Source organism: Octopus sinensis, linkage group LG3 (genome assembly GCF_006345805.1).
Source record: "Octopus sinensis linkage group LG3, ASM634580v1, whole genome shotgun sequence".
Taxonomy (NCBI): Eukaryota; Metazoa; Mollusca; class Cephalopoda; order Octopoda; family Octopodidae; genus Octopus; species Octopus sinensis.
Window position 1 is genome coordinate 129,080,563 of NC_042999.1, and position 24,979 is coordinate 129,105,541.

The 24,979-nt window shown below is 35.4% G+C and overlaps 1 protein-coding gene across 7 annotated transcripts in view; it reads right to left on the reverse strand.

The window, feature by feature from the left end:
• LOC115209179 (activated CDC42 kinase 1) overlaps nucleotides 1–24,979 on the reverse strand; it is a 228,873-nt gene that overhangs the window by 66,684 nt on the left and 137,210 nt on the right. The window contains exon 1 of one of the 7 annotated variants that reach the window (XM_029777417.2): nucleotides 10,021–10,433. The exons of the other annotated variants lie outside the window; for them this stretch is intronic. Coding sequence (XP_029633277.1) covers nucleotides 10,021–10,091 — 71 coding nt within the window. The 5' untranslated portion in view covers nucleotides 10,092–10,433. Of the gene's footprint in view, nucleotides 1–10,020; nucleotides 10,434–24,979 lie in introns of those variants that run through there. 7 annotated transcript variants of the gene reach the window in all.

Sequence of the window (24,979 nt, forward strand, 5' to 3'; positions counted from 1 at the left end):
AATATTCTTAAGATTATAAACCTGGAAAAGTAGAAAAGTACAGGACAAGCTATTACTTCTAGTAAAGTAAAGATATGAAACTTTGTACTTAAAATATTGCAGCAAAGAATGCCAGTTCTTCTAATTTATCACTCTTTATAGTTCTCATCTTTTAAATTTATTGTACAAAACTGTTCAGCTAATTTATAAGTTTGTCTAATTAGTCACTTTTTTCTGTATTTAAGATAGTAAATTAGCCAAATTCTAATTGAATAAGTATAGTGTTATTTGTAAACTATAATAAAATAAGTTTTAATATTCAAATTTGAATTTTAGCTGCAATATTTTAAGTGAAACGTTTCTTATTCTTTACTTTACTAGAAGTAGTAGCTTGTCCTATACTTTTACAGGTGTAATAACTTGTCCTGTACTTTTTCAGGTTTATAATCTTAAGAATATTACTTTTCATGCTCGCATTTTTCCATGTAATCCATGATTTTTCCAGGCATTGCTGTTATAAGATAATTAATAACATGTCAATTAATAATTTAAGATTTTTCCTTATAAAGTACTGAAAGATAATATTTCAATTTTTCCATGTAAGTGATGATAATATTTCAATTTTTTTCATGTTTAATTTAAATAGATGTTGTGATTGAATTATTTGATATTAGCCATCCACACCAAATTAGTGGCAGGGATTTTTACCATGTTGTTGATTGCACCATGGCTCACCAAAAGTTACAAACAACAAGGCCCCAAAACCATCAGTAACCAGGCGCACCTTAAGTAACCTAATTTTGCAATATTAGGAGGTCACAGGAATTCATTTAACGAAAAAGAAATTTCCAGTGATTCTGGGATTGGTGGGGAGCCCCCCTCCCACCTCATTTTTTCTGAACCAAAATAAGGGATTTGCAGCATATTAGGTCAGGGTAATTGATTCCATGCAAAAAATCAATTTTTTTTCCTTAGTGAAAATTGTGCAGGTGTTAATATAGAAATTTACCATAATGTTGCTATTTAACCTCAAATCAACCCTGATACCGCAAACATATCATCAAAGACATTCCAGCCTTCAGCAAACTGTCTTTTTAGGGATAATCTAGGACATTACATACAATGGGCGTGTGATATAAGTAGGGGATACTTTGGCTGCTATTTTTAGCATGTTGAGCGACTAGGTAGAGGCTCTCTCATTGGTTCGATTGCATGATAAGATTTTTTTACACATATATGTAATTTGTATATATACCATTGACAGAAGTTAGAGAGTAAGTCAAAAGCTGAGAGTTTCGTGTATTGGCACTTATCAAACATAAATTTGTCCATTGTCACACTAACTTCTGACAAAATAGCTTCTAAAATACAAAATTTTGTCAAAAACATTAAGAGTAAACCCTGCTCTATGTGACACATTCTACCAGTATTGGAAGTTTGAAAGTGTTTAGTTAAAAAAAAATAATTAAATAATCTCTACATCTAATTGATGAAAGGCAAAGTCAAATTTGAACTCAGAATGTAAAGACAGACAAAATACCGCTTCTAAATTACAAAGTTTTGTCAAAAATGTTAAGGGTAAACCCTGTTCTATGTGACACATTCTACCAGTATTGGAAGTTTTAAAGTGTGTAGTTAAAAAAAAATTAATGAAATAATCTGTATGTCAAAGTAGTAAAGTTGACCTCAGAGAAATTTGTACTCAAAATGTAAAGACAGACGAAATACTGCAAAGCATTTTGCCCAGCTCGCTAATGTTTTTGCCTGCTCGCCGCCTTATAATGTAAACATTCATTTTAGAAATATATTCTCAATTCTTATTACTTAGGCATTACTTCTTACTACCTTACTTACTGACATTAAATTTCATAACATTTTACCTTATAATTGTCTTTCTACTACCTTTTGTTCAATGCGACAAATGATTCTGAATTCTTCATGCATTTTTCTATCATTTAAGCCTAAGAAAAATTTATTTTTAATTTAAAATTAAAACATTTTTTGCTAGTTGAAGATGAATGTCTGCCTTATTGCCCCCTTGAGGTCTGACATATTTTGATGTAACTTTTTTTCTACTGTACCAAATCTCATACTATTTATGCCAGAGTGTAGCTGAGGGGGTGTCCTCTTTAAAACAATTTACAGTTTGCAATTTAGTTGAGAACTGAATTAGTGGTGAAGCTTGGAAGCTGCTGCAATTGACAAAATGGTGGACTTAAGAATATATTCAACTACTACCATGGTTGAATGTGTGTGCATATATATATATATTTACTTATTTGTGTGTATATCTTCATGTTTGTTCCCCACAACCACTTGACAACTGGTATTGGTGTGTCTACATTCCTGTAGCTTAGCAGTTCAACAAAAGAAACTGATAAAGTACCAGACTTAAAGAAAAAAGAAAAATAAGTACTGGGGGTCAATTTGTTTGACTAAAATTCTTCAAAGCAAGGTCTCAGCACAGCTGCAGTCTAATGACTGAAACAAGTAAAAGATTAAAAGATATATGTATATACATATATGTGTATTTGTATATTTTCTTGAGTCACAATGACTCTCTAGATGTGTGTGTGTGTGTGTACATATATAAATCAATCTTTACCACCACTATTTATCATCAACACAAAACTCAATACAACCTCTGCCATTATCAACTCACCAACTCCTTAATGACCAACAACGATTGCAGTGAGATAAGAAATTCTAAGATAAATGACAAGAACATAAGATAATGTGGAATCCTAGTGTATTTTAGAGTTGAATAAAATCTCTTTGATCTTAAATCAATGAGGATTGACTAGAGAAGAGACATACAATACAGTTAACGAGAACAGTAGGAATACCACCAACAACAACAATACTTCATCATCACCATCACCAAAAGCAATACCACCAACACCACCATCACCTATCCACCAACTTTTCAATATCCAAGTGGCAACAACAATAAATAGTATCAGTATAATAGCAATGTCTGCTGCTACATATGTTATATGCCAACACAATGGAGAGAGAGAGAGAGAGAATAGAGTGTGGAGATTTTGTGACAAATCATAGTTGTAAGGGGCTGTAATCCTTCTACTACCTATAATCATACAGTACTTCCTCCCATCTCACTTCTTCACCCTTTCACAATCTCATTTCCAGTCTTACATATATTTCACATTTTTTTTTTGCTCTCACAAAACAGTTCTTTCCTAGTACTACTTTGTGTTACTATATATTTGTTGTGGATAATGCTGATGGCTGCCACTGTTGGATTTACCTATAATTCAAGGCACCTGGAAAGAAACCAACTGAAGACAATAAGTGTGTAAAGGAAACATAAAAGGACTACTTGTGGGAGAGAAAAAACCCAGCTGCGTTGCCAAAACATTAAAGCTTGTACTGTCTACAATGAGAATAATACATGACAATAGAGAGAAAATTAAGTACTTAAAAAGCTACTATATTAACTGCTTCGACCTTGTTTTTTCGGAAGATTTAGTCTAATACTTAGAATGGAATGGCTCTTGAGTGTATGGATGAAGAATCCCATAATGTGCTGATAAACATTAAGGTAATTAACAAATGCTAAACATTTGCATGATGATTTTCAGAAAAAGGAAGGTGAAACTTCCAATACAAAAACATTCCTCACTGGTGAAGGCTGGTTTGAAAAGTTGGATCAACACAATATAAAAATGGCTGGTAAAGCTGTCAGTGTTGATACAGAGGCTGCTACCAATTATCCTGAACAGCTGAAGAAAATGATTGCTGAAAGAAGCTACACACTCCTTGAAAGTATGTAATATCGATAAAATTGGCAGTGCATGTATGCTAAAACTTTTATTTCTGAGAAGGAAAACTAACATCAAGATTTAAAGCTTCCGAAAATCATCAGACATTTCTTCTGAACAGCATTACCCATTGATGATATGAAATTAAAGCCCCTACATGTGTATCAATCAATAATCCATGGATTTTCAAGGGTTACACAAAGTTTAATCTACTTCTGATATGACATGCATATAAGGAAGCATGGATGACTGAAAACGTTTTTGAAGAGTTGTTTTTACAAACACAGTACAGTGTCAAACATATTTCCAACAGAGCATTGTTCCTTTAAGACAATGGACTAAGCCACCTGGTGAACTTAAATGAGTAGAATACTTTCTTGCTCCAACCAATACATTACGTTATGATAACTAACTTCAAGTTATATTATCCAAGAATATTGTCCAGATAACTTATCAAAGCAACTGACAGAGAAGATAAACCTGAAATTACAGACTTTTGGATGAAGTGCCCAGGAAGATTTTTAGAGATAGTAGATACTTTTGTTTACCCAGGTGATCCAATTAACAGCAGAAGAGGATGTTCTAAAAGTATAGTTGCTAGACTAAGATTAGGATTGAGAAAGTTCAGAAAGCTATTACCTTTGTAATAGCAACAAAAGTCTCTTTCTCTCTCTCTTTACCTCTCTCTCTCTCTCCATACCTCTCTCTCTCTCTCTTTCTCTCTCTACCTTTCTCTCTCTCTCTCTCAGAATGATAAGCAGATTGTATGATACTCATATACAAACACCAATGATACATAGCAGTTGAATGTAGCCCTGAATATAGAAAATACAAAGACTAGAGAAAAATGAAGCTAGCATGATCTGCTGGATGTGCAACATCACCATGCATGTATGACAAAGTGTAAATGTGTAGAGAGAAAAATTGAGTATAAGAGGCATCAGATATAGTGTGCAAAGGAGAAGACTGTGCATGTGTGCTCATGTGATGAGGACAGCCGCATAAAGAAGTGTTAATAGCTAAATGTGAATGGAACTTTTGGAAAAAAGAAATCCAAGAAAATGTGGATCAAAAAGAATGAGCCTCAGAGAGGAGATGACAAAGAACCAAAATGATTGGCAATTTATTGTGTTTGGGAAGACCTATCCATTTAAACAAAGATGAAACCTGAAAAGCATATCATTTATGTCTAGGCCTCTGCATACAATCTGTACCAGATGAATCACTCCCCCACAACTCTAGATGTTAAACAATGATGAAGAGGATGATGATATATATTAAGACATATGCATGTGTATATAAATCATATGTATATATACGCATGTGTGCATGCATCTGTATATGTATATATTTACATATCTTTGCATGCAACTGTCAGTGTATGTCTGTGAGAGTTTGTGTGAGTGTACACTATTTTATAATCTTTGAGACAACTTAAGTTCCATGTTTGAAGAAAGATACTTGGCTTGATAGCATTTTTTTCTCAAATTCCCAGATACTCTTTGGCCATTGGTGACATGAGATTTTTAATAGGAAAAAAACCAATGTGAGTGTAAATGTTTTTGTTTGAAAGGTTTGGCAACTCAGCAGTATTTAAACATAAGCTGCACTTCTTGGATTGTTAGCAATTAGGAAAATGTTTTAAAATGTTAAAATTTCTTTAAATTTTTTTTCTTTGTTTGATACATGTGTTGTCATTGAGTGGGATACCTTAGTGTGTTGGTAAGGGAACCAGTTCAAACAGACATTTTTCTCAGAAAGTAGTAAAGTTTGATGGATAATCTCTCCTTTGAAAAGAGTCAACAAATAGAAATTTCTTGTTGCCCTTTTCAAGCCTAGCCAGGCTCATGGGCCCGGTTTCCCAGTTTCTGTGGTGTATGTGTTCTCCCCAGCTGGATGGGACGCCAGTCCATTGCTGCGTTACTCAAGAAACAAGAAGAGAGAGTGAGAGAAAGTTGTGGCAAAAGAGTACAACAGAGGTTGCCACCACCCCCTGCCGGAGCCTCGTGGAGCTTTTAGGTGTTTCCATGCAATAAACACACAAAATGCCTGGTCTGGGAATCGAAACTGCAATCCTCTGACTGCAAGTCCACTGGGCCATTGCGCCTCCCAAATAGAAATTACCTTCTTGGAAAAATAGTGAAACTATAGAAGAGGTAGTAACTTGTTGCTTTCAGATTTACCATGAGTGCAATAGTGAAACAGAAGTTGTTTTTTTTCTATTAGTAAATCTATTACAGATAAAGGCTTGGTGTTTACCATAAGCTGGATTGTATTTAATGCAGATGATTCAATATCAATACAATTTGAAAGCAAAATTTGTGATTATGAAAATTAATGAATGAATGAATGAGGGACTCAGAAAAATTAATTATTTCTCTCAATGAATAGGTGTCCTTATGTAATAGTAGATTGCATAAATGGGCACTCAAACAGTAAATTCTAAACATTAGGAACAACCAGTATTCATAGAAGTTTATCTGCTGGGAAATGTTACTGATAAAATTTCTGCATTCAAATTTGATTTAAGAAAAAAATATAATTTCAGGAATAACAAGTGGAGAAAGCTAAATTTGCCAAGCATGTTAATGACAAGCATTAATCGTGTTATGCAGATGGTTGTCATTTGGCTGTTTGTGATGCATGCTACAAGTAAACTAAACCACATTGTGAAGTTAATTTAACTAATGACTCTCCCTCTCTCCATATACACACACATGCACGCGTGTGTGTGTCTGTCCTTCCCATAATCTCAATCTCAACAACTAAGATTTTCAAATAAATAACTTTAGATTTATTAACATTAAACATATTTCAGGATATTCTGAATTACATTGAGATATATATATATATATATATATATATATAAATAGCTGCCCATAATTCAGAATACCTGAAATATATACATACATACACACACATACATACACGTGTATGTATGAATATACATAAATGCAAATATATATCATATATATTTTATGCCTATACATGTATGTGTGCATGTACATATGAACATGATAGTTGTTTATCCTCTCTAAAGAAGGATAATTATCCCAAAACAGATCTCTAAGAAGATTCCCAATTATTTTTCTGTTCACCTCACAGAACAATAGAATGTCTTCATATATTTCAAACGCCATAGTAAAAAGTTTTCATATAAAAATCTGTAGAATTATTTAAATTATTGCTTCAAGTATTTTGAATTACAGTGTTCTATAGAAATATATATTATTTAGTTTACTGCGACCATCTGACATCATATATAAATCAGGATGGTTGTTAGTGTTGTATCTTGATAAGCTACTATAATATATAGTGATTTAGATTCAATGTCCTCTGAATAATCAAAGAATAATGGTACATTTGCTTTGAAAAGGGACAATTTTATCAAAATAAATCTGTAAGAAGATACCGAATTATTTTTTGATTTCTTAAGAAAAAAATTTAAGGTCTTCGTATCACCTTAAATTTCCACAGATAAAATTTCCAAATAAACTGCTGTAGATTTATCTACCTTATACATGTTTCAGACAGTCTGAATTATGTTGAACTCTATATAAATATATATCCCTTATATTTTACATAGTTTGCTCTGCAGAACACTTACTTCATCAGCTGTCAACTGGAGATAACCACAATTTTGGTATTCTTCACAGAGATGTAAGCAAGTGGCATTGATACTACCAAGGAATACTGAGTGCTTTTGGCCTATGCTCTAGCATGTTTTTTTCTTTCCATCATCCATTCAACAACTACAAATTAGGCTTTGTAACCACTTAAAAGATGCAGCAAATATTTTTTTATTTTCTGCTGAGGATTTCTTTGCTCTCTCAGCTTTAGTCTTTCTCTCTCATGCATCAGCTATATCCATGATGAAGCATTTTCTGCTTTCCTCTAAAGCTCATAAATCACTACGTTACTTTCTTTCCTAGGTCCATACTAGTTAGATACAACATACCGAATCTTACTACAAACCCAATACATGCCACCTCCACATAAAACATTACATAATGCCATCCTCATGCCTCACACAATTCATTAAGTTCTTCACATTTTAGAGCTTTCAATTCATGTTCTCACTCCATTATTACCTCCCCAAGATGCTGTCAATTCAATAAGAACAATTTTTTTTCTTCTCAAGTCACATCAAGCCATAGGTTAGAGTGATGTCTTGTTATTGCAGCACAGCTTGAGAATACAAGTACTTTCTTCAAGTTTACCTGCATCTTCTATTCATTCACTCCAGGAAGAAGTCTAAGTGTTAGCTTCCTTTTATTTATGCTCCTGCACTATCCTCCTTTCCTCACAAAGTGTGAAACTTTGTATCCATTCTCCTTGCAAGGATGTTGCTACATTGTTGTGTTAGTGCATCAGCAAGAGTAGGCAGGACTTTATTATGCTGTTAGAGATTCTGTAAAGGATAACTTAGATGCTAACAGAACATGTTCCAAAAGTACAAAGCCTTTACACTAATGTCAGTCAATAGTATCACTATGTATATATGTATGTATGTATGTATGGATGGATGGATGGATGTGTGTGTGTGTGTGTGAGTGTTTGCGCGTGTATGCATGAGTGTGTGTGTGTGTAGTTTGCATGAAGTACTGTCTGGTATTCTTTTGTTTCAGACATTTGACTGCAGCCATGCTGGAGCACTATCTGTAGTCGAACAAATTGACCCCAGGATTTATTCTTTGTAAGCCAAGTAATATATATAAATGTTTCTAATTCTTTTCTATAAAGCTAAAAGAGCCAAAACAATGCAAATCATGAGAAATAATACAAGTTGAGGGTTTGTACTTTTATTTTGCATTTCACTATTTCAAGATTAGGACTCCTTCTTCTGGAAAAGGTGTTGTGGAGAAGGGATCCTAATCCAGAAACATTGAAATACAATGTAAGCGTACAAACTATCAACTTGTATTATTCCTTATGACTTGCATTGTATTGACTTTATGAAATGTGTGTGTGTGTGCATATGTGCACGTACACCCTCACAGATAATAATTTCTTCTTTTATTATTTTTGGTATAGTTATATACTGTCTTTGGTTTACGTTGGCAGTTTATTAGTAATATTTATATATATATATTTATTGAGATTGTGGCTTTTTTTTTAATGAATGTAATTTTTATATATACTTATTTGGATGTAAGTATTATATATATATATATATATATATATATATATATATATATATATAAAACATATACATCATACCTCTGAAATAAAGTTTTATCTAATTAGGATTTCTATATTAACAAATGACATTGCCCACTTCATCTATTTACTACATCACATTTAATATAGAGTAATAATTGATAATCAGCTAATACATACACACAAATGTGTATAAATTTATATATAAGCACACAACATACACATATATTATACATACATATATACAGGTGATTATTTGGAAAAAAGAATGCGTAGAAGAAAACTGATAATTTGCTTTTAGTAAATGCCACCAAATATATAATTAAAATATCACCAAAGATATAGTTTGAATTGAAATTGTATTTTGAAAGCTTGATAATAATAATAGGAAGAAGTGATTACAAACAAAAAAAAAAAGCATTATGAGCAAACTGAAAAAGAAATCTAACTTTATGTAACATGATTTGAAATGACAATACACAATAAGACTACTTTAAATTCATTTCTTTCTCTTTTTCTCCCTCTTACTCTTGAATGCTGTGGGAGAAATACTCCAGTCAGCAATAAATGTATATAAAATTAAAACAATATTGAGTGGGACATGAGTCAATTACTTGATAAACAAGCTATGAAGTGTTATTTTATTACTAACACATGTATACAATTTGTTATTGTCAAAGCAAACTGAAGTATTTACCGGTGACTGACATTGTTTTTATAATGACAGACCTCATCAAAATGCTTGTTTCAACTGATATAAATTAAATTCATACATAAATGCATAAATACATATCCCCCATACTTTTAAATGTAAAATTATGTAAAGAAGAATATAAGAAACAATGAACAATTACATAAGAACAATTTATGAAATCAAGAGTGAGGGTCACACATTTATGAACCTGTTCTGACAAATTAGGATTTTGTCAACAGAGAAAGATGCAACTAATTAAAAGCTGTATTGTATAGTAATTACAACAAGGTCAAATTAGAAATCAGTAATATTTCAATTTTGTTAGAGTTACTTATTAGAATGGACATTAGTAATTCAGAGTTAAGAATGGCACTGAAATAGTAAATACTGAGGAATGATACATACTTGCAAGTACTTAAACTGCTCACATATTGTCCAAAGAAGGATTTTAACTGATAAACTCGCACTATCTCCATTGATGAGAGGTTCAATTTTAAACGAGAAATGTTGATAGTAATAATAAATCAGATCAAATATAAAGAATAAAAGAACACTTGTGTTCATGTTGAGAGAGCTAACAGCAGTGCAATGTTATTCAATAACATTTGCTAGCCTATCTTTTATCTTGCCCATCAGCTATCCCATATATGCTTGCATCAAAGGGGTGTGTCCTGAAGTCCACAAAGTCTCCATTCAGGTAGTTCATATTCAAGTATCTAGTCAGGAAATAGCACAAAAGGGAAAGCACCATTTACTCCTGTTAAACAGTGCATGAAATAAGTGTGTGTATATGCACACTTAGCCTTTCTGATAAAAAGCCATCTTAGTGTGGTGGTATCAGTAATAGAAGTAATAGAAGAAAAAGCAACAAAATAAACACTTGTAACAACAGTTGTAGTGTTAGCAGCAAATGCCAGGTGGGCTGGACTAATAAAAGCATGCTGTGTCTCCCCCATCCTTAAACTACAAAGAACTGTAAAGACATTGGTTCTCACTTGTCAAAGGAGGAGGTCACCAACTTAAAATGACAGCTCGTCAGGAGAATAACAGTATATGCAGCAGCAATAGAATCTGCTGTCTGATTGTAGCTATTTATGAGGGTTTTTTTCTATTATATACTCCTAAAGTATCACAGCAGATAAACTTATTGAAATCATTACAGCCCAATCAAGAAGGAAATTACTTTTAAGAGTCAAAAAATATAAATTACAAGAAAATAGCTGCATGTGTATGTGTGCGTGTGTGTGTGTGTCTGTGTTCATTCATGTATAGTACAGATCTTTCAAAACAGCATAATAACCCAATAGTATGAGGCTAGACAGAAAGGAAGTGGAAACTGAAGACAGAAAACTAAATAAGAGGGTGAAGAAAGGTGAGGAGTTAGCTATCACATTCACACATACCACAGCTGACCAATATAGTTATTATAACTAACACTGTAAGTAGTCATCCTTCTTCAGTACTCTAAATCACTAACTTGTCCACTTTAAGTCAACAAATACTAATCCTATTCAATTAACTATTTCACAGTCATTATCTACAACTCTATTTTTTATAAGACTACACAAAAATAAAATAAGATTGATAACACTGATGTTGTTTTTCTACACCCCTCATCATAAAAAACAGCAGCTTAACATTTAGTTGATGTTTGGACCCAATGGTTTATCCATTAATCATCTCAATGAAATGGATCATACAATAAAGATTTTTAACTATGGCACAAGACCACACATTTTAGAGGATGACTGTGTTGAACTAATATGTGAAAATATGTCAATGGGACTTATATCATCGACACTGAGCAGCAAAGTCAACCTAGCAGGGATTAACTACATACTTCAACATTACCAAAGGGTAATATTTATCCCCACATAAGAGTGGATGCTGTATTAGAACATGGAATACTGCAGTAGTTACCATTAAAGAAACTTTTATATTAGCCTTTAATGAGTATAAACACTTGCTTACATTGCTAGCGATGTAAACTAGAGTGCTTGTATGCACCAAAAGCCAATACAAGAGATTCTCTTAGTAACTACAGCAGTTTTCTGTGTTTTAACACAACATCCGTTTTAAAGTAGGGATAAATATATTTACAAGTGTATAACTGGTACTCCATCAGTTATGACAACAAGTATTTCAGCTGATCCAATCACAGAATGGTCTGCGCATGAAATTAATGTGCAACTGGCTGAGCACTCTACAGATGTGTATCCTTAACATAGTTCTCGGTTAAATTCAGTACAACACAGGATGAGACAAGGCTGGCCCTTTGAAATACAGGTACAACTCATTTTTACTAGGTGAGTAGATTGGAGCAGCGTGAAACAAAGTGTCTTGCTCAAAGATGTAATGTGTCGTTGGGAATTGAGTTCACAACTTTACAACTGTGAACCAAATACCCTGACCACTTAGTCATACACCTTCACTTACACATATATGTATGCAAATGTTTGTGTGTGTGTGCGTATATATATGTATGTATGTGTACACACAAACACACACAATGGCCTACCAAATCCTACCAAATCCAATCACAAGACTTTGGTCAGCTCTAGGCCATGCTATAGTAGACTATCCCAAGATAAACACAATGGGAATAAACCCAAAGTCATGTGGTTAGAAAAAGCAAATCACTTAACCTCACAGTCGAGCTTAGCCCCCTCCTATTTATCATAGTCCTCCAGGCAATTGTGGAGGAATTCAAGACAGGTTGCCCCTGGGAGCTCCTCTATGCTGACGACTTCGCTCTAATTGCTGAGTCACTATCAGAACTGGAGGAGAAGTTCCAGGTGTGGAAGGAGGGTTTAGAATCGAGGGGCCTTAGAGTCAACCTAGCTAAAACCAAAGTACTAATAAGTAGAAAGGTAGACAATCCACAAATATCCTCAGGAAGATGGCCCTGCTCGATCTGTAGAAAAGGTGTGGGTAGAAACTCTATAAGATGTACCCAGTGTAAGCTATGGACACATAAGAGGTGCAGCAATGTCAAAGGTAGGCTAACTGGGAAGATAGTTTTTGTATGTGGCAGATGCTCTGGAGTATTGACCTCCGAAAATCTGCAGAAAACAACTTCCGTCACTTTCCGGGGGGAAAAACTAGAAGTAGTTGATAGCTTCCGCTATCTAGGTGACCAAGTCAGTAGTGGGGGTGGGTGCGCTGAAAGTGTAACTGCTAGAATAAGAATAGCCTGGGCAAAGTTTAGGGAGCTCTTACCTCTGCTGGTGACTAAAGGCCTCTCGCTCAGAGTAAAAGGCAGACTGTATGATGCATGTGTACGAACAGCTATGCTACATGGCAGTGAAACATGGGCCGTGACTGCTGAGGACATGCGTAAGCTCGCGAGGAACGAAGCCAGTATGCTCCGATGGATGTGTAATGTCAGTGTACTTACTCGACAGAGCGTTAGTACCTTGAGAGAAATGTTGTACCTAAGAAGCATCAGTTGTGGTGTGCAAGAGAGACGATTGCGCTGGTATGGTCATGTGGCGAGAATGGATGAAGATAGGTGTGTGAGAAAGTGCCAATCCCTAGCAGTTGAGGGAACCCGTGGAAGAGGTAGACCCAAGAAAACCTGGGACGAGGTGGTGAAGCACGACCTTCGGACGTTAGGTCTCACCATGGAAATGACTAGAGACCGAGACCTATGGAAGTATGCTGTGCGTGAGAAGACCCGGCAAGACTAGTGAAGCCATAATCCGTGGCCCCTACCTGGGACGTAGTCAGTCCACCTGTGCATACCTTCCTTCTTGTGACACTTGTGAAGACCTGTTGAGGCAAGTGAGAATCAAATCAAATCAAATCAAATCGAACCAAATCAAAATAGATGTACATCAATGGAATTTGTACCCTTGTGGTACCAGTGCCGGTGGCACATAAGAAAACCACCCGAACGTGACCGTAGCCAGTACCGCAACGACTGGCCTCCGTGCTGAGGGCACGTAACAAACACCATCCGAGCGTGGCCGTCCGCCAGCCTCGTCTGGCACCTGTGTCGGTGACACATAAGAAAACACCATCCGAGCGTGGCCGTCAGCCAGCCTCGTCTGGCACCTGTGTCGGTGGCACATAAAAAACACCATCCGAGCGTGGCCGTCTGCCAGCCTCGTCTGGCACCTGTGTTGGTGGCACATAAAATCACCCACTACACTCTCGGAGTGGTTGGCGTTAGGAAGGGCATCCAGATGTAGAAACACTGCCAGATCTGACTGGCCTGGTGCAGCCTTCGGGCTTGCCAGACCCCAGTTGAACCGTCCAACCCATGCTAGCATGGAAAGCGGACGTTAAACGATGATGATGATGATGATGATAGGCCACTTTCGGTCATGGCTGACCATGGGTATCACGTCCGTCCATTTATTGTCTAGGTTGGGCTGCTCAGCTTGAGTAGCGCCTCCTGTGGCTACGGAAACCAATGCTAGAATGAGTTTTGGTCGCATAGATCGCATCAGTGTGTGAATTCTGGTCTATCGGCTGTGAATCCCTTACATCGGGCTTGCTTTCCTGCAGCTGCAACTGACAACTTCTCTTCTCTGATTCACAGGTGTTTGAGAAGTGTGCTTTTCCACCTGGTGCGGTCTGCTGCCAGGTCCTCCCAGAGTTGATGTCAATGTTGAGTGCCTTCATGTCCCTCCTGCACATGTCCTTGTACCTCAGCTGCGGGCAGCCCTTGTTCCTCTGTCCTGCTGTGAGTTCTCTGTAGAGAATGACCTTTGGTATTTGGCCATACTCCATACAGCAAATGTGGCCTAGCCAGTAGTCAATGTTGTCTCAGCAAGGTGTACATGGAAGGAAGGCCAGCATGAGTCAGGATGCTGGTGCTGGTCACCTTGTCCTGCCAGGAGATGCCAAGCATGCATCATAGATTTCTGAGATGGCAGCTGTTCAGCATTTTTCCCTGGTGGGTGTATGTGGTCCGTGTCTCGCTGCCATACAACAGGGTGCTGAGGACACAGGCATTGTACACAGCCATCTTTGTTTTCACTGTCAACTTTGGGTTTGTCTACACTCTTGATGTGAGGCGCACGAGCATAGTGGCTGCCTTCCCAATTCTATTGTCAATCTCGGCACTGAGAGAGAGGTTGTCAGTGATGGTGGACCCAAGGTAGGTGAATTGATGAACAACTTCAAGTTCGTAGTCATTGATGGTGATGGCTGGTTGTGCTGGTGTGCCTTGTGCCAGGACGTTTGTCTTCTTCGGGCTGATGGTCAGCCCAAAGTCCTTGCAGGCCTGGGAGAAGCAATCCATTAGCAGCTGCAGCTCCCGTTGAGAGTGGGTTGTAACTGCAGCATCATCAGCAAATAGAATGTCTCTGATGACAGCTTCACAGACCTTTGTCCTCGCTTTTAGGTGGGCGAGAGTGAAGAGCCTGCCATCTGATCTGGTCTGCATATAGATTCCTTCTTGTGCTATGCCGAAAGCATACCTCAGAAGGAGAGAGAAGAAACTCCCATTGTATGTACACTTACATATATATATTTCCTATCACCGAAGATAAATTTCTTGAGCAAAACATATGAAACAAATTATGACCCAACATCTTCAACAATTCAGTTTTCCTACAGCAATGCTAATTTCATAGCTGAGAGAAAATAAATTCATAATTTTAGTCAATTTCTCTATGCATCTATATTATATTAACAGCACCCAATAATTCATTAAGACAAAACTATATACAGAGTAAACACAGGACAGTCACTACAATAAGGACAACTTCCTTTTAATGAGTCTATGAACCTGATGCTTCTAACAAACTCACCCTGGTCATTGGGTTCCTCCAATCTCACAGAGACAAGCCACAAAGACACTATGCCCACCAGAAAAATAAATACAAATAAAAAGGAAATCATGAACTTAACAAAATTAAATGCAACAAACGTTTTATAGATATCACCTTTGCATGTACACATAAACTGCCAGTAGTGACAGTACGATTGGCATAAGGTAACTGATAAAAACCTGATTGCCATCAGATCTACAACACCTTTCACTGAGAGAGGAAAAAGAAGGTAATAAAATGAGATCCTGTGACCCTAAGGAAATGACTCAGCTTATTAACTTGAAAATATATAGCTAGAACATTTTCTTTTCCAGCGATAAACAGCAGTATTAGTTCTTCTATATACACATACAGAAATGCACATACGTATATACAGCAACACATATACACACATGTATCTACATTTGTGTGTAAATATAGATACATGTACACAAATATACATATACACACACATACACACACATGTATCAACATTTGTGTGTAAATATAGATACATGTACACAAATATACATATACACACACATACACAAATATATATATATATATATATATATATATATAGTTGAAATTTACAGAAAAACAAAAGACGAAGAGAGGTATATAAACAACAAGCAGGTGTATTAGTTTGATGCTTTCACATGACCGAGATGGGCTAGTAGATAGAATGTATGCGGGAAATGCATGTGTATATTGGTATTTACAAATAGATTAAATGGTGTGTATATATATTTCTTGCTTATATGTTTATCAATGTATTTCTACTGAGGATTGCAAAGCCATTTCTATTGCAGAGCATGAAATCTTAAGATATAGGACTATCTGAGATTTTGTAAATCTTCTCGCCCATTACCTCGCATCCAACATAGGGTTATAAATAGGGAACTAATTTAGAGTGGATTGTAGGTATTTGACATCTACTTTTAGTGTATATGTGCTGGTATTACAGAGCCCTTAATTATAATAATTATAAACTTAAAAATTAATATTTGAACCCCCCCACACACCACACATATATATATATATATACTAGATCACTAAACTAAGCACGTTTTTTTTTCTTCTTCATTATCTCTCTATTTCCTCTTATTCCTTTCTGTGGAAGAGCATAGGCTTGAAACATAAAGGACTTCTCCATTTTTCCTGAGCATCAAACTAATACACTTACTTGTTGTTCCTACACCTGTCTTTGTCGTTGTTTTTCTATAAATTTGAACTATATATATATATATACACACACATAAATACATATGTATATTTAAATATATACACACACACACACACACCTACATAGACACACACACACACACACACACATATATATATATATATATATATACATATATATATATATACATACACACATGCACATACATATATATACATACACACATATACATGCATACACACACACACACACATATATACATACATACACTGACATACACAAGCATAGCAAGCTTAGCAAACAATTCATTCACTGAAATTTTAAAGAGGGCCAACAGATTCATTAGTTAGCGTGTATTTCTGGCTGACAAGACACATGCTGAAACACTGATGTCCCAGAATCCTTCCTACTAAGAAATGAATTGTGTTATGAACACATATCCATCATAAAAGAGAAAGTACTCTCCTGTGACGAGCACAACAACATTTGAATTTGCCTGAATGTATTATTAAGAATAAAAATATAAGTCATAGCTTTGAACCTTGCTGCTCACCATTGCACACTTTATTCCACTGTGGTGAGCTCTTCCTATATATAATCTAGACACTACCATCATGGAAAAGCAGTGGTTGGGTGCTTTCCTTGGAAAGAGACTAATTGGAATACCAGCAACCTGCTTTCTGGTTATTTTTTTTAATAAATTGTGGCTCTTTCCACTATGTAGGAATCTCTATTGATGCACCACTAGCTCCATCATATTGCTACAGGAGATTATCATAGCTGGAATTCTGAACTACAACTTTATATGGTAATGTTGCACACTTTGCACATCTGTTTCTGTATAAAGATATACATACAAGTGTGAGAGGGAAGGGGAGAGAGTTGATACATGTACATATTGTGCTGGTATGGTCATATGATGGATGAAGATAGCTGCATAAGGGAGTGCTGATCTCTAACTGTGGCAGGAATTTGTTGAAGAAGTACACCCAGGAAGACACTGGACAAGGTGGTGAAATATGATCTTCAAATGTTGAGTCTCCTGGAGACATCGACAAGTGACAAGAGTCTCCTGGAGACATCAGCAATTTGCTGTGCTTGAGAAGAAATGTCAAGCTAAGTGAAATCGTAGTTGTGGCCAGTGCCAGTGACATGTGAAAGGCACCCATGCCAGTGATACATGAGATGCATCTGTGCAAGTGACAATTAAAAGGTACTTGTGCTGGCAATGGGCAAAGGGTACTTGTACTGGTGACCGACCTGCATAAGGCATCTGTACAGGCAACATGCAAAGGGCACCCATGCCGGTGACATGCAAAAGGCACTCATGCTGGTGACACACAATCAGTTTGATGTAAACATTCTTTTGTCTTAGATTGTATGATGCTTATGTATGACCCACAAGGATACAAGGTAGAGAGATATTAGCCCTTAATGCAGAGGACATGCAAGACTAGAAAGAAATGAAGCTAGCATGTCTACTGGGTGTGCTATGTGAGCATGCATGAACAAGGAAGTACAGATATGTTGAGAAAAAAACTGGGCATTAGAGGAATCATGTAGTGTACAAGAGAGATGGGCTGGTATAGATGTGGTAGGAATGGATGAAGACATCTGTATAAAGAAGTGATGATCACTTAATGAAGCATGTGGAAGAGGAGACCTAAAAAAATATAGTGCAAAGCAATAAAAACAAATCTCAGAACTTCGAGTTTCATGGAGGAGATGACTAAGGACCAAGATGATAGGCAATATGTGGTGCTTGAAAAGAACTACCTATCAAAGTGAAGCCAAGGTTCTGGAAGCATAATATGAACTCCCACAACCGGGCCCCTCACCCAGTTTTCCCCTGTCATGTTTTCTCCACCACCATCCCATCTCTCTATCATTGATCATGCCATCACTCATCAAACTACTGCAGTATTCTACTGGAATTAAATGAAACCAGAACCACATTATTTCATCATCCTTTTCTGTGCTACTAGTTATCTTTCTCCTGCTCATAACCACTTTTGTAACCATCCTTCATTCTTCATATTATGCCTCACCCTTCTGTGCTACCAAATCTGTCCCTCTCTCCTAAACTACTTCCTACTGACTCACTTCTGACCCTTAACTCCTTTCACTTGCACATACTTTTGCAATCTACCTTTCCACATACTCTTGCAATCTACCAACCAATCACTGATCCATCATCTCCCTTTCTCTCTTCCTTCTCATATTTAATCTACTATTACTATTTTGTTGCCTATGCCCTTTTTGTACTGACAGTCATTAAATCTTCTCCCCTATCTACCCTTCAACTCATAATTAGCACTGACCACTTCTTCACCTTTGCTCACCATTAACTACATTCACCCTGTTCACTACCTCCATATCTAACTACACCACATACACTCTTGCATTTCAGTTCATCCACTCTTCCTGATCTTGTTTTCACTCTCTTCTATTCACCTTCATATACCTTAAGGGCACACTCTGACACCTCATCATCATTTATATCTCTCTTTCCAGCTCCATCCCAAATACTCCCACCTACCTTTATATAACACAAAGCAGCTGTGTATCTCCTCTAGAGCAAGAATCATATTCCTGTTCGTTTTTTCCAGACCTTATGAGTGCTGGGGCTATGAAAAACAGCACCACGCCAAAGAAGATACTGGAACATTATACTCTTCTGACTCATTAAATCCTCTAGAACTGAACCATACTGGTATGGAAGAATGGAAGATGAACATTGGATGACAACACAGCTCTCTCTCTCTCTCTCACACACACACACACATATTATATGAAATAAAACTTTTGGAATATGGTCTTAAATTTGCATCAACTCCAAAACCTGAAACAACAGATATAATAAAAGATACTGAGAAATTGTATAGATAACTTCTACGGGAGTTATTCCAAAACAAGAATTATGAAAATCTAGACAAAAGACAAAATGGGATTTAAACTTCTACTGATTAGGAGTTAGTCCTGACAGGAATACATAATGTGTCTGGAAAGATCAGCAAACTCAAACATTCCAGCAAATCTTATAAAACTAGATATTATAAATGAAGAGCAAAAAGCACTGGAATGTCTACAGAAAGACTCCTCCATAGTCATTAAAGAAAACTAAACGAGCAACATTTTTACAAAAGAATTAGAGACCAATGCAGATAAGCAAACAATGAACAAAACTAGTAAATTAACAGACAAATTCAAAAACAATTTAACATAAGGAGTTATATTGCTTTACTAATTTTGAGGTAAAAATAAGTAACATTTATGGACTTACAGAAAATTAATAACTCTAAAGAAATCCACAAACTATATATAAAGATCCTCAAACTATCTGATTTAAAATTATGCCCAATTATTACAGGACCAATATCTAGCACCCAATGATTAAACAATTTATTGAACATAATTCAGAAACCATTATGCAAATTGCTTTCTAGTTTTATCAGAGATGACATGGATTTCCTAAACCATATTTCAGAAAGAGTAAATCAAACAAGATGATACTGGTTAGTTTCAATGAGACCAGTCTTCACACAAATATCTCCCATGGATTAGTACTGGAAGCAGTAGAATTCTGGATAGATTAATACTCATCCTGAATTCAGGAGAGATTCCCAAAAGAATATACACAAGAAGGATTATGATTGATCCTACAAAAATACTTCTTCTTTGATAACCAATATTACCTTGAAATTAAGAGATGGCAATGGGCATGAAAGTTTCACTTGAATTTATAACACTAGTGACGGGATTCGTAGGAGTGGCTGTGTGGTAAGTAGCTTGTTTACCAACCACATGGTTCCGGGTTCAGCCCTACTGCATGGCACCTTGGGCAAGTGTCTTCTACTATAGCCTCAGGTTCACCAAAGCCTTGTGAGTGGATTTGGGAGACGGAAACTGAAAGAAGCCTGTCGTATATATGTATATATATATATATATATATATATATATATATATATATGTATGTATGTATTGTGTGTATCTGTTTGTGTGTCTGTGTTTGTCCCCCCCAACATCACTTGACAACTGATACTGGTGTGTTTACGTCCCCATAACTTAGCGGTTCGGCAAGAGGACCGATAGAATAAGTACTAGGCTTACAAAGAATAAGTCCTGGGGTTGATTTGCTTGACTAAAGGCAGTACTCCAGCATGGCCACAGTCAAATGACTGAAACAAGTAAAAGTGTAAAGTGTAATTAAGCCCAATCTGGGATTATTTTGATCAGCATTTCCAATCTTGTTTATAAGAAACTGAAAAATATTCCTGGATGACTGTTTCATTTATTTATTTTTCTTTTTACAATAAAAGTAAGGAATACCTTACAAGATACTTGAAATTAATAAATAGCATTCATGAAATAATCTAATTCACTACAGAAATGAATGAAAGGGAACTTCAATTTTTGAACTTTTTTTTTTTTTTGTAATTAAAGAAAATCAGACTGTTACAACTTATCTCTACTGTAAAGATACAGATAAACACTTAGATTTTAAATGTTGCAACCCATTCCATATAAAAAGGAATGTCTCACCTTATATGGCAAGATGAACATGTTCAATAGTTATGGATGGAAGATGAGCAAGAGGACTGGTAGAACTAAAAATATTCCTTTAAGTAAAAAAAATACTGAGAAAACTTAGTAAATCATGCTATGACTAAGGCAAAAGAGATTCCAATATCTGTCTTATTGAGAAACCCTCACAATGAAGGTAAAGATAAGCACATAAATATTCCATTTCTAGTCACCCATAATCATAGAAACCATAACATCATACATTCAACTAAATGATGCCTTCCAATTCTACACCAATCATGAAATGTCAAAGAATAAAATCACAAATTATCAACAGATGAAGGCAAGCACCAAATCCTAAAAAAATCTTAACAAAGGCAAACTTCACATCAGAAGAAATAATGCAGATAACGATATGCTTAGATTTTCATTGGGGGATACATGAATTAATTGAACTGGGGAAAACCAAAAAAATTCAAGAATGAGAAGGAAGTGAAGTTTAATACAAATATGAATTACAAAATGAAAAATTTCAATGCAATGAAAATTATGTCAGCTAAATAGGAATGCATCAGGTTAGGATACATAAGCAACAGATCAAAGTTTCATCTCTTAGGGGTCAGGGAACTTTTTTAACCAATTACCTCAAAATATATTTATTTACACTGATGTTACCCCCTTCATTCGAAAGGAAGAAAATTATAGATAACAAGGAACACATTTTTTATACAATTTTACTAATGTCTAATGCGTTCTCATTACCCACAAGAATTTCATTTTTACCAGTTTGCCAACCCCTGCTCAAAACATATGTGTAAATGGAAAGCTCAAAACATTCCATTTTCAAAGGATGGAAGAAAATGATCGGCTATGAATGGTAAAAGAAGAATATTTTAAATATAACATGGAAACTTCCCTCTGTAAGTTTCATAAAATACTATTTTTTAAATAATTCTAAAAATATTTAATAACTTTTAATTCAGTAAAATCCTTCTTCAATTATTGTGGCTGCATCAAAAGTTTTTCTAAAAACATTTTTAGATATATATGCATACATGCAATGTATATATGCACACACACACATATATTATCTGTATCAGTCATTATACTGCTTTGAAGGGTTTAGTTGAACAAATTGACCCTAGTACTTATTTCTTGTTCTAAGCCTAGTACTCATACTATTGTTCTTCTTCCACCAAATCACTAAGAGGGATGCAAACAAACACATGATATGAAGCAGTGGTGGTGGTGGGGGGCAAACACACACACACCATTCTTTCATTCAACATTCATCAAACACAGGATGGAAGATGTGTTCAAAGCAAAGCTGGATAAGACTTTATATGCCAGTCTTTTAAATGGCATCAGCCTACCTGCACTATTACATGTAAACGAGACATGAATTGCAACAAAGGGGAAAGAACATCAACTGGCTACAATGCAAAGGTTCATGGGAAGAACCAGGCTATAAATATCATTGTAACAATATATCCAATATGAGAAAATCCAAGAATGGAGCACAGGGAACAATGTGATCATAACCACAGATTACTGAAAGTACAAGTGCAAAGTCCACAAACAACAGGTGGACCTGTGCAGTTGCAGAGTGATCTCCAAGAGATTGAAAAAAAAGCCACTGAATGGGAAGATGATTTAATTAAATGATTTGGGCAAAGTTGGAAAAGAAGGGTGCAATTGAAAAAAGAATTGGAATTTCATTGTGACCAGCAAGTATATAACAGCTAGTCTGACTACTACAGGTAATATATATATATATATATATAATATATATATATATATATATATATATATATATATATATGTACATGCACTCATATATGTATAAGTGTGCATGCATCTGTGTGTATATATATATGTGTGTGTACACACATACTTCTCTATGTATATGTGTGTGTGTGTGTGTGGTGTGTGTGTGTGTATATATATATATATATATATATATACATATATATACACACACACACACACATCTGTGAGCGTGTGAACTTGTGTGTGTACAGATAGACAGATATATATGAACACACATATATGCATCTGTGCTTAGTAATATATCTAAGTATATTTAAGTATATATACACATGCACACAAGTACAAAGATACACACAAGCACACACACATACATGTTCATGGGTGGTCCATAAAGAAATATTTCATATTAAGATAAGGTTTGAAATACTATGTATTCAGTGTATTTAAGAAAAAAAATGTTAGCCCATGCTTCCTTTGACTTAATACTTTGTTACATTGTATGAGTCATCAATTGTTTTTGTTTTTTAAACAACTTTTTCTAAAGCAGTCTGCAGTAGGAACAAAGTCTGTCATTCTGTAACTAGGTTGATATTGAAAGCTATTTGATATGAAAAAGTGAAATTCATTAGAAAGCAACGTTTAAAATAAATCATACATTGTTATCTGAAACCAAAATTCGTTTGGATCATAAAAGCCAGCGGATATATCTTATTACATATATTAAACTGAACATTGCCATGACATATATAATAAGTAGAGTGTCAGTTATAACTTGAGTCTTATTTTAAGTATAAATCGTATTAGAATTTAAATTCAATAAAACTTTAATCTGGGCTAAGCTTCTTACCTAAATTGCACCTAATTGTGGAGTTAATTATCACCTTTGCATCAACATTCTAGCATTGGTTGGATAGATTTTGTCAGCTAACAGTTTACATTGTTTATCTTTGCAAACATGGGTTTGAAATTCTGCAAATTTTCTCAGCATTTAAAGTTAACAGAATTAGCATGCTTTTTCAAACTCTTTAAACTAACATAATGCACTTCTTTGATTACTTCATTGGCTACCCACTATGCACTCATACCCATAAAACACACACAAAATATTTGACTTTGTGCCTATGTAAAAAAAAGTCATTATTTATCTAACATGCATTTCCATAGATTTAAAAATTTCAAGCCAAAAACTCAATGAAACAAATTACAAATTTCTTTTCTCATACCTCAAGAGCAAAATAGTATCAACATAAGCAAAGCTTGGGCAGCACTTAAATCTTGGCACAATATGGTAATCTAAGTTCTCAAAGAATCTGAAAAGAACTTCTTTTGTGAGTTCTTTTGTGAACTGTATTGCTTAGTGGACCTTCCACTCAGACATTAACCTGAAGGCTTAAAATTATGCAGAATTGCACCTACGCGAACTGCTTTCTGAAATTTTGAATGTGTCTTGGAAAGAATACCCCCACCAAAGTAAGATTACACAATAAGCTTCCAAAAGTGTCATACACCATTAAACAAAGAGAACTTCAGTTTGCTGGACACTGCAAAAGAAGTAGAGTGGAGATGGTCAGTGACACTCAACTCTGGACATCTCACAATGGTCATAAGCATGCTGGTTGCCTGTGAAGACATACATCAATCAGTTAGCAACTGACACTGGTTGTTACCAAGAGGAAAACGACGATGGATGGATCAGTGTCATGTGAATCTGAGCAATGACAACAATAATGATGACTGTGATGATGATGATTTTCAATTATTCAAAACAAATATCAATATTTTACTTCTTGATAAAAAGAAAATTCCCATTGAAAACTGAAATTAAGATTAACTAAATTAAATTCCTCATACACAGTTACCTTGAGCCCTTTAGCATTTAAACCAGCCATATTCAGCCAAAATAATCTACCCGTTTTGTTGTTCAAACTGGCCTAATCAAGCTTTTCACACCTACCTACAATGTCATCCTAAAAATAAACAGTCACATCATCAAAATCTTGAAGCTATGAGTTAATGCATGGTTAATGCAGAACAATCTGATTAAATAAGCATTATGTTTGAGAGAGTAATCTGAATACTAAACATCTATCACATATTCTTACAAGTTCATTTTCTGTCATGC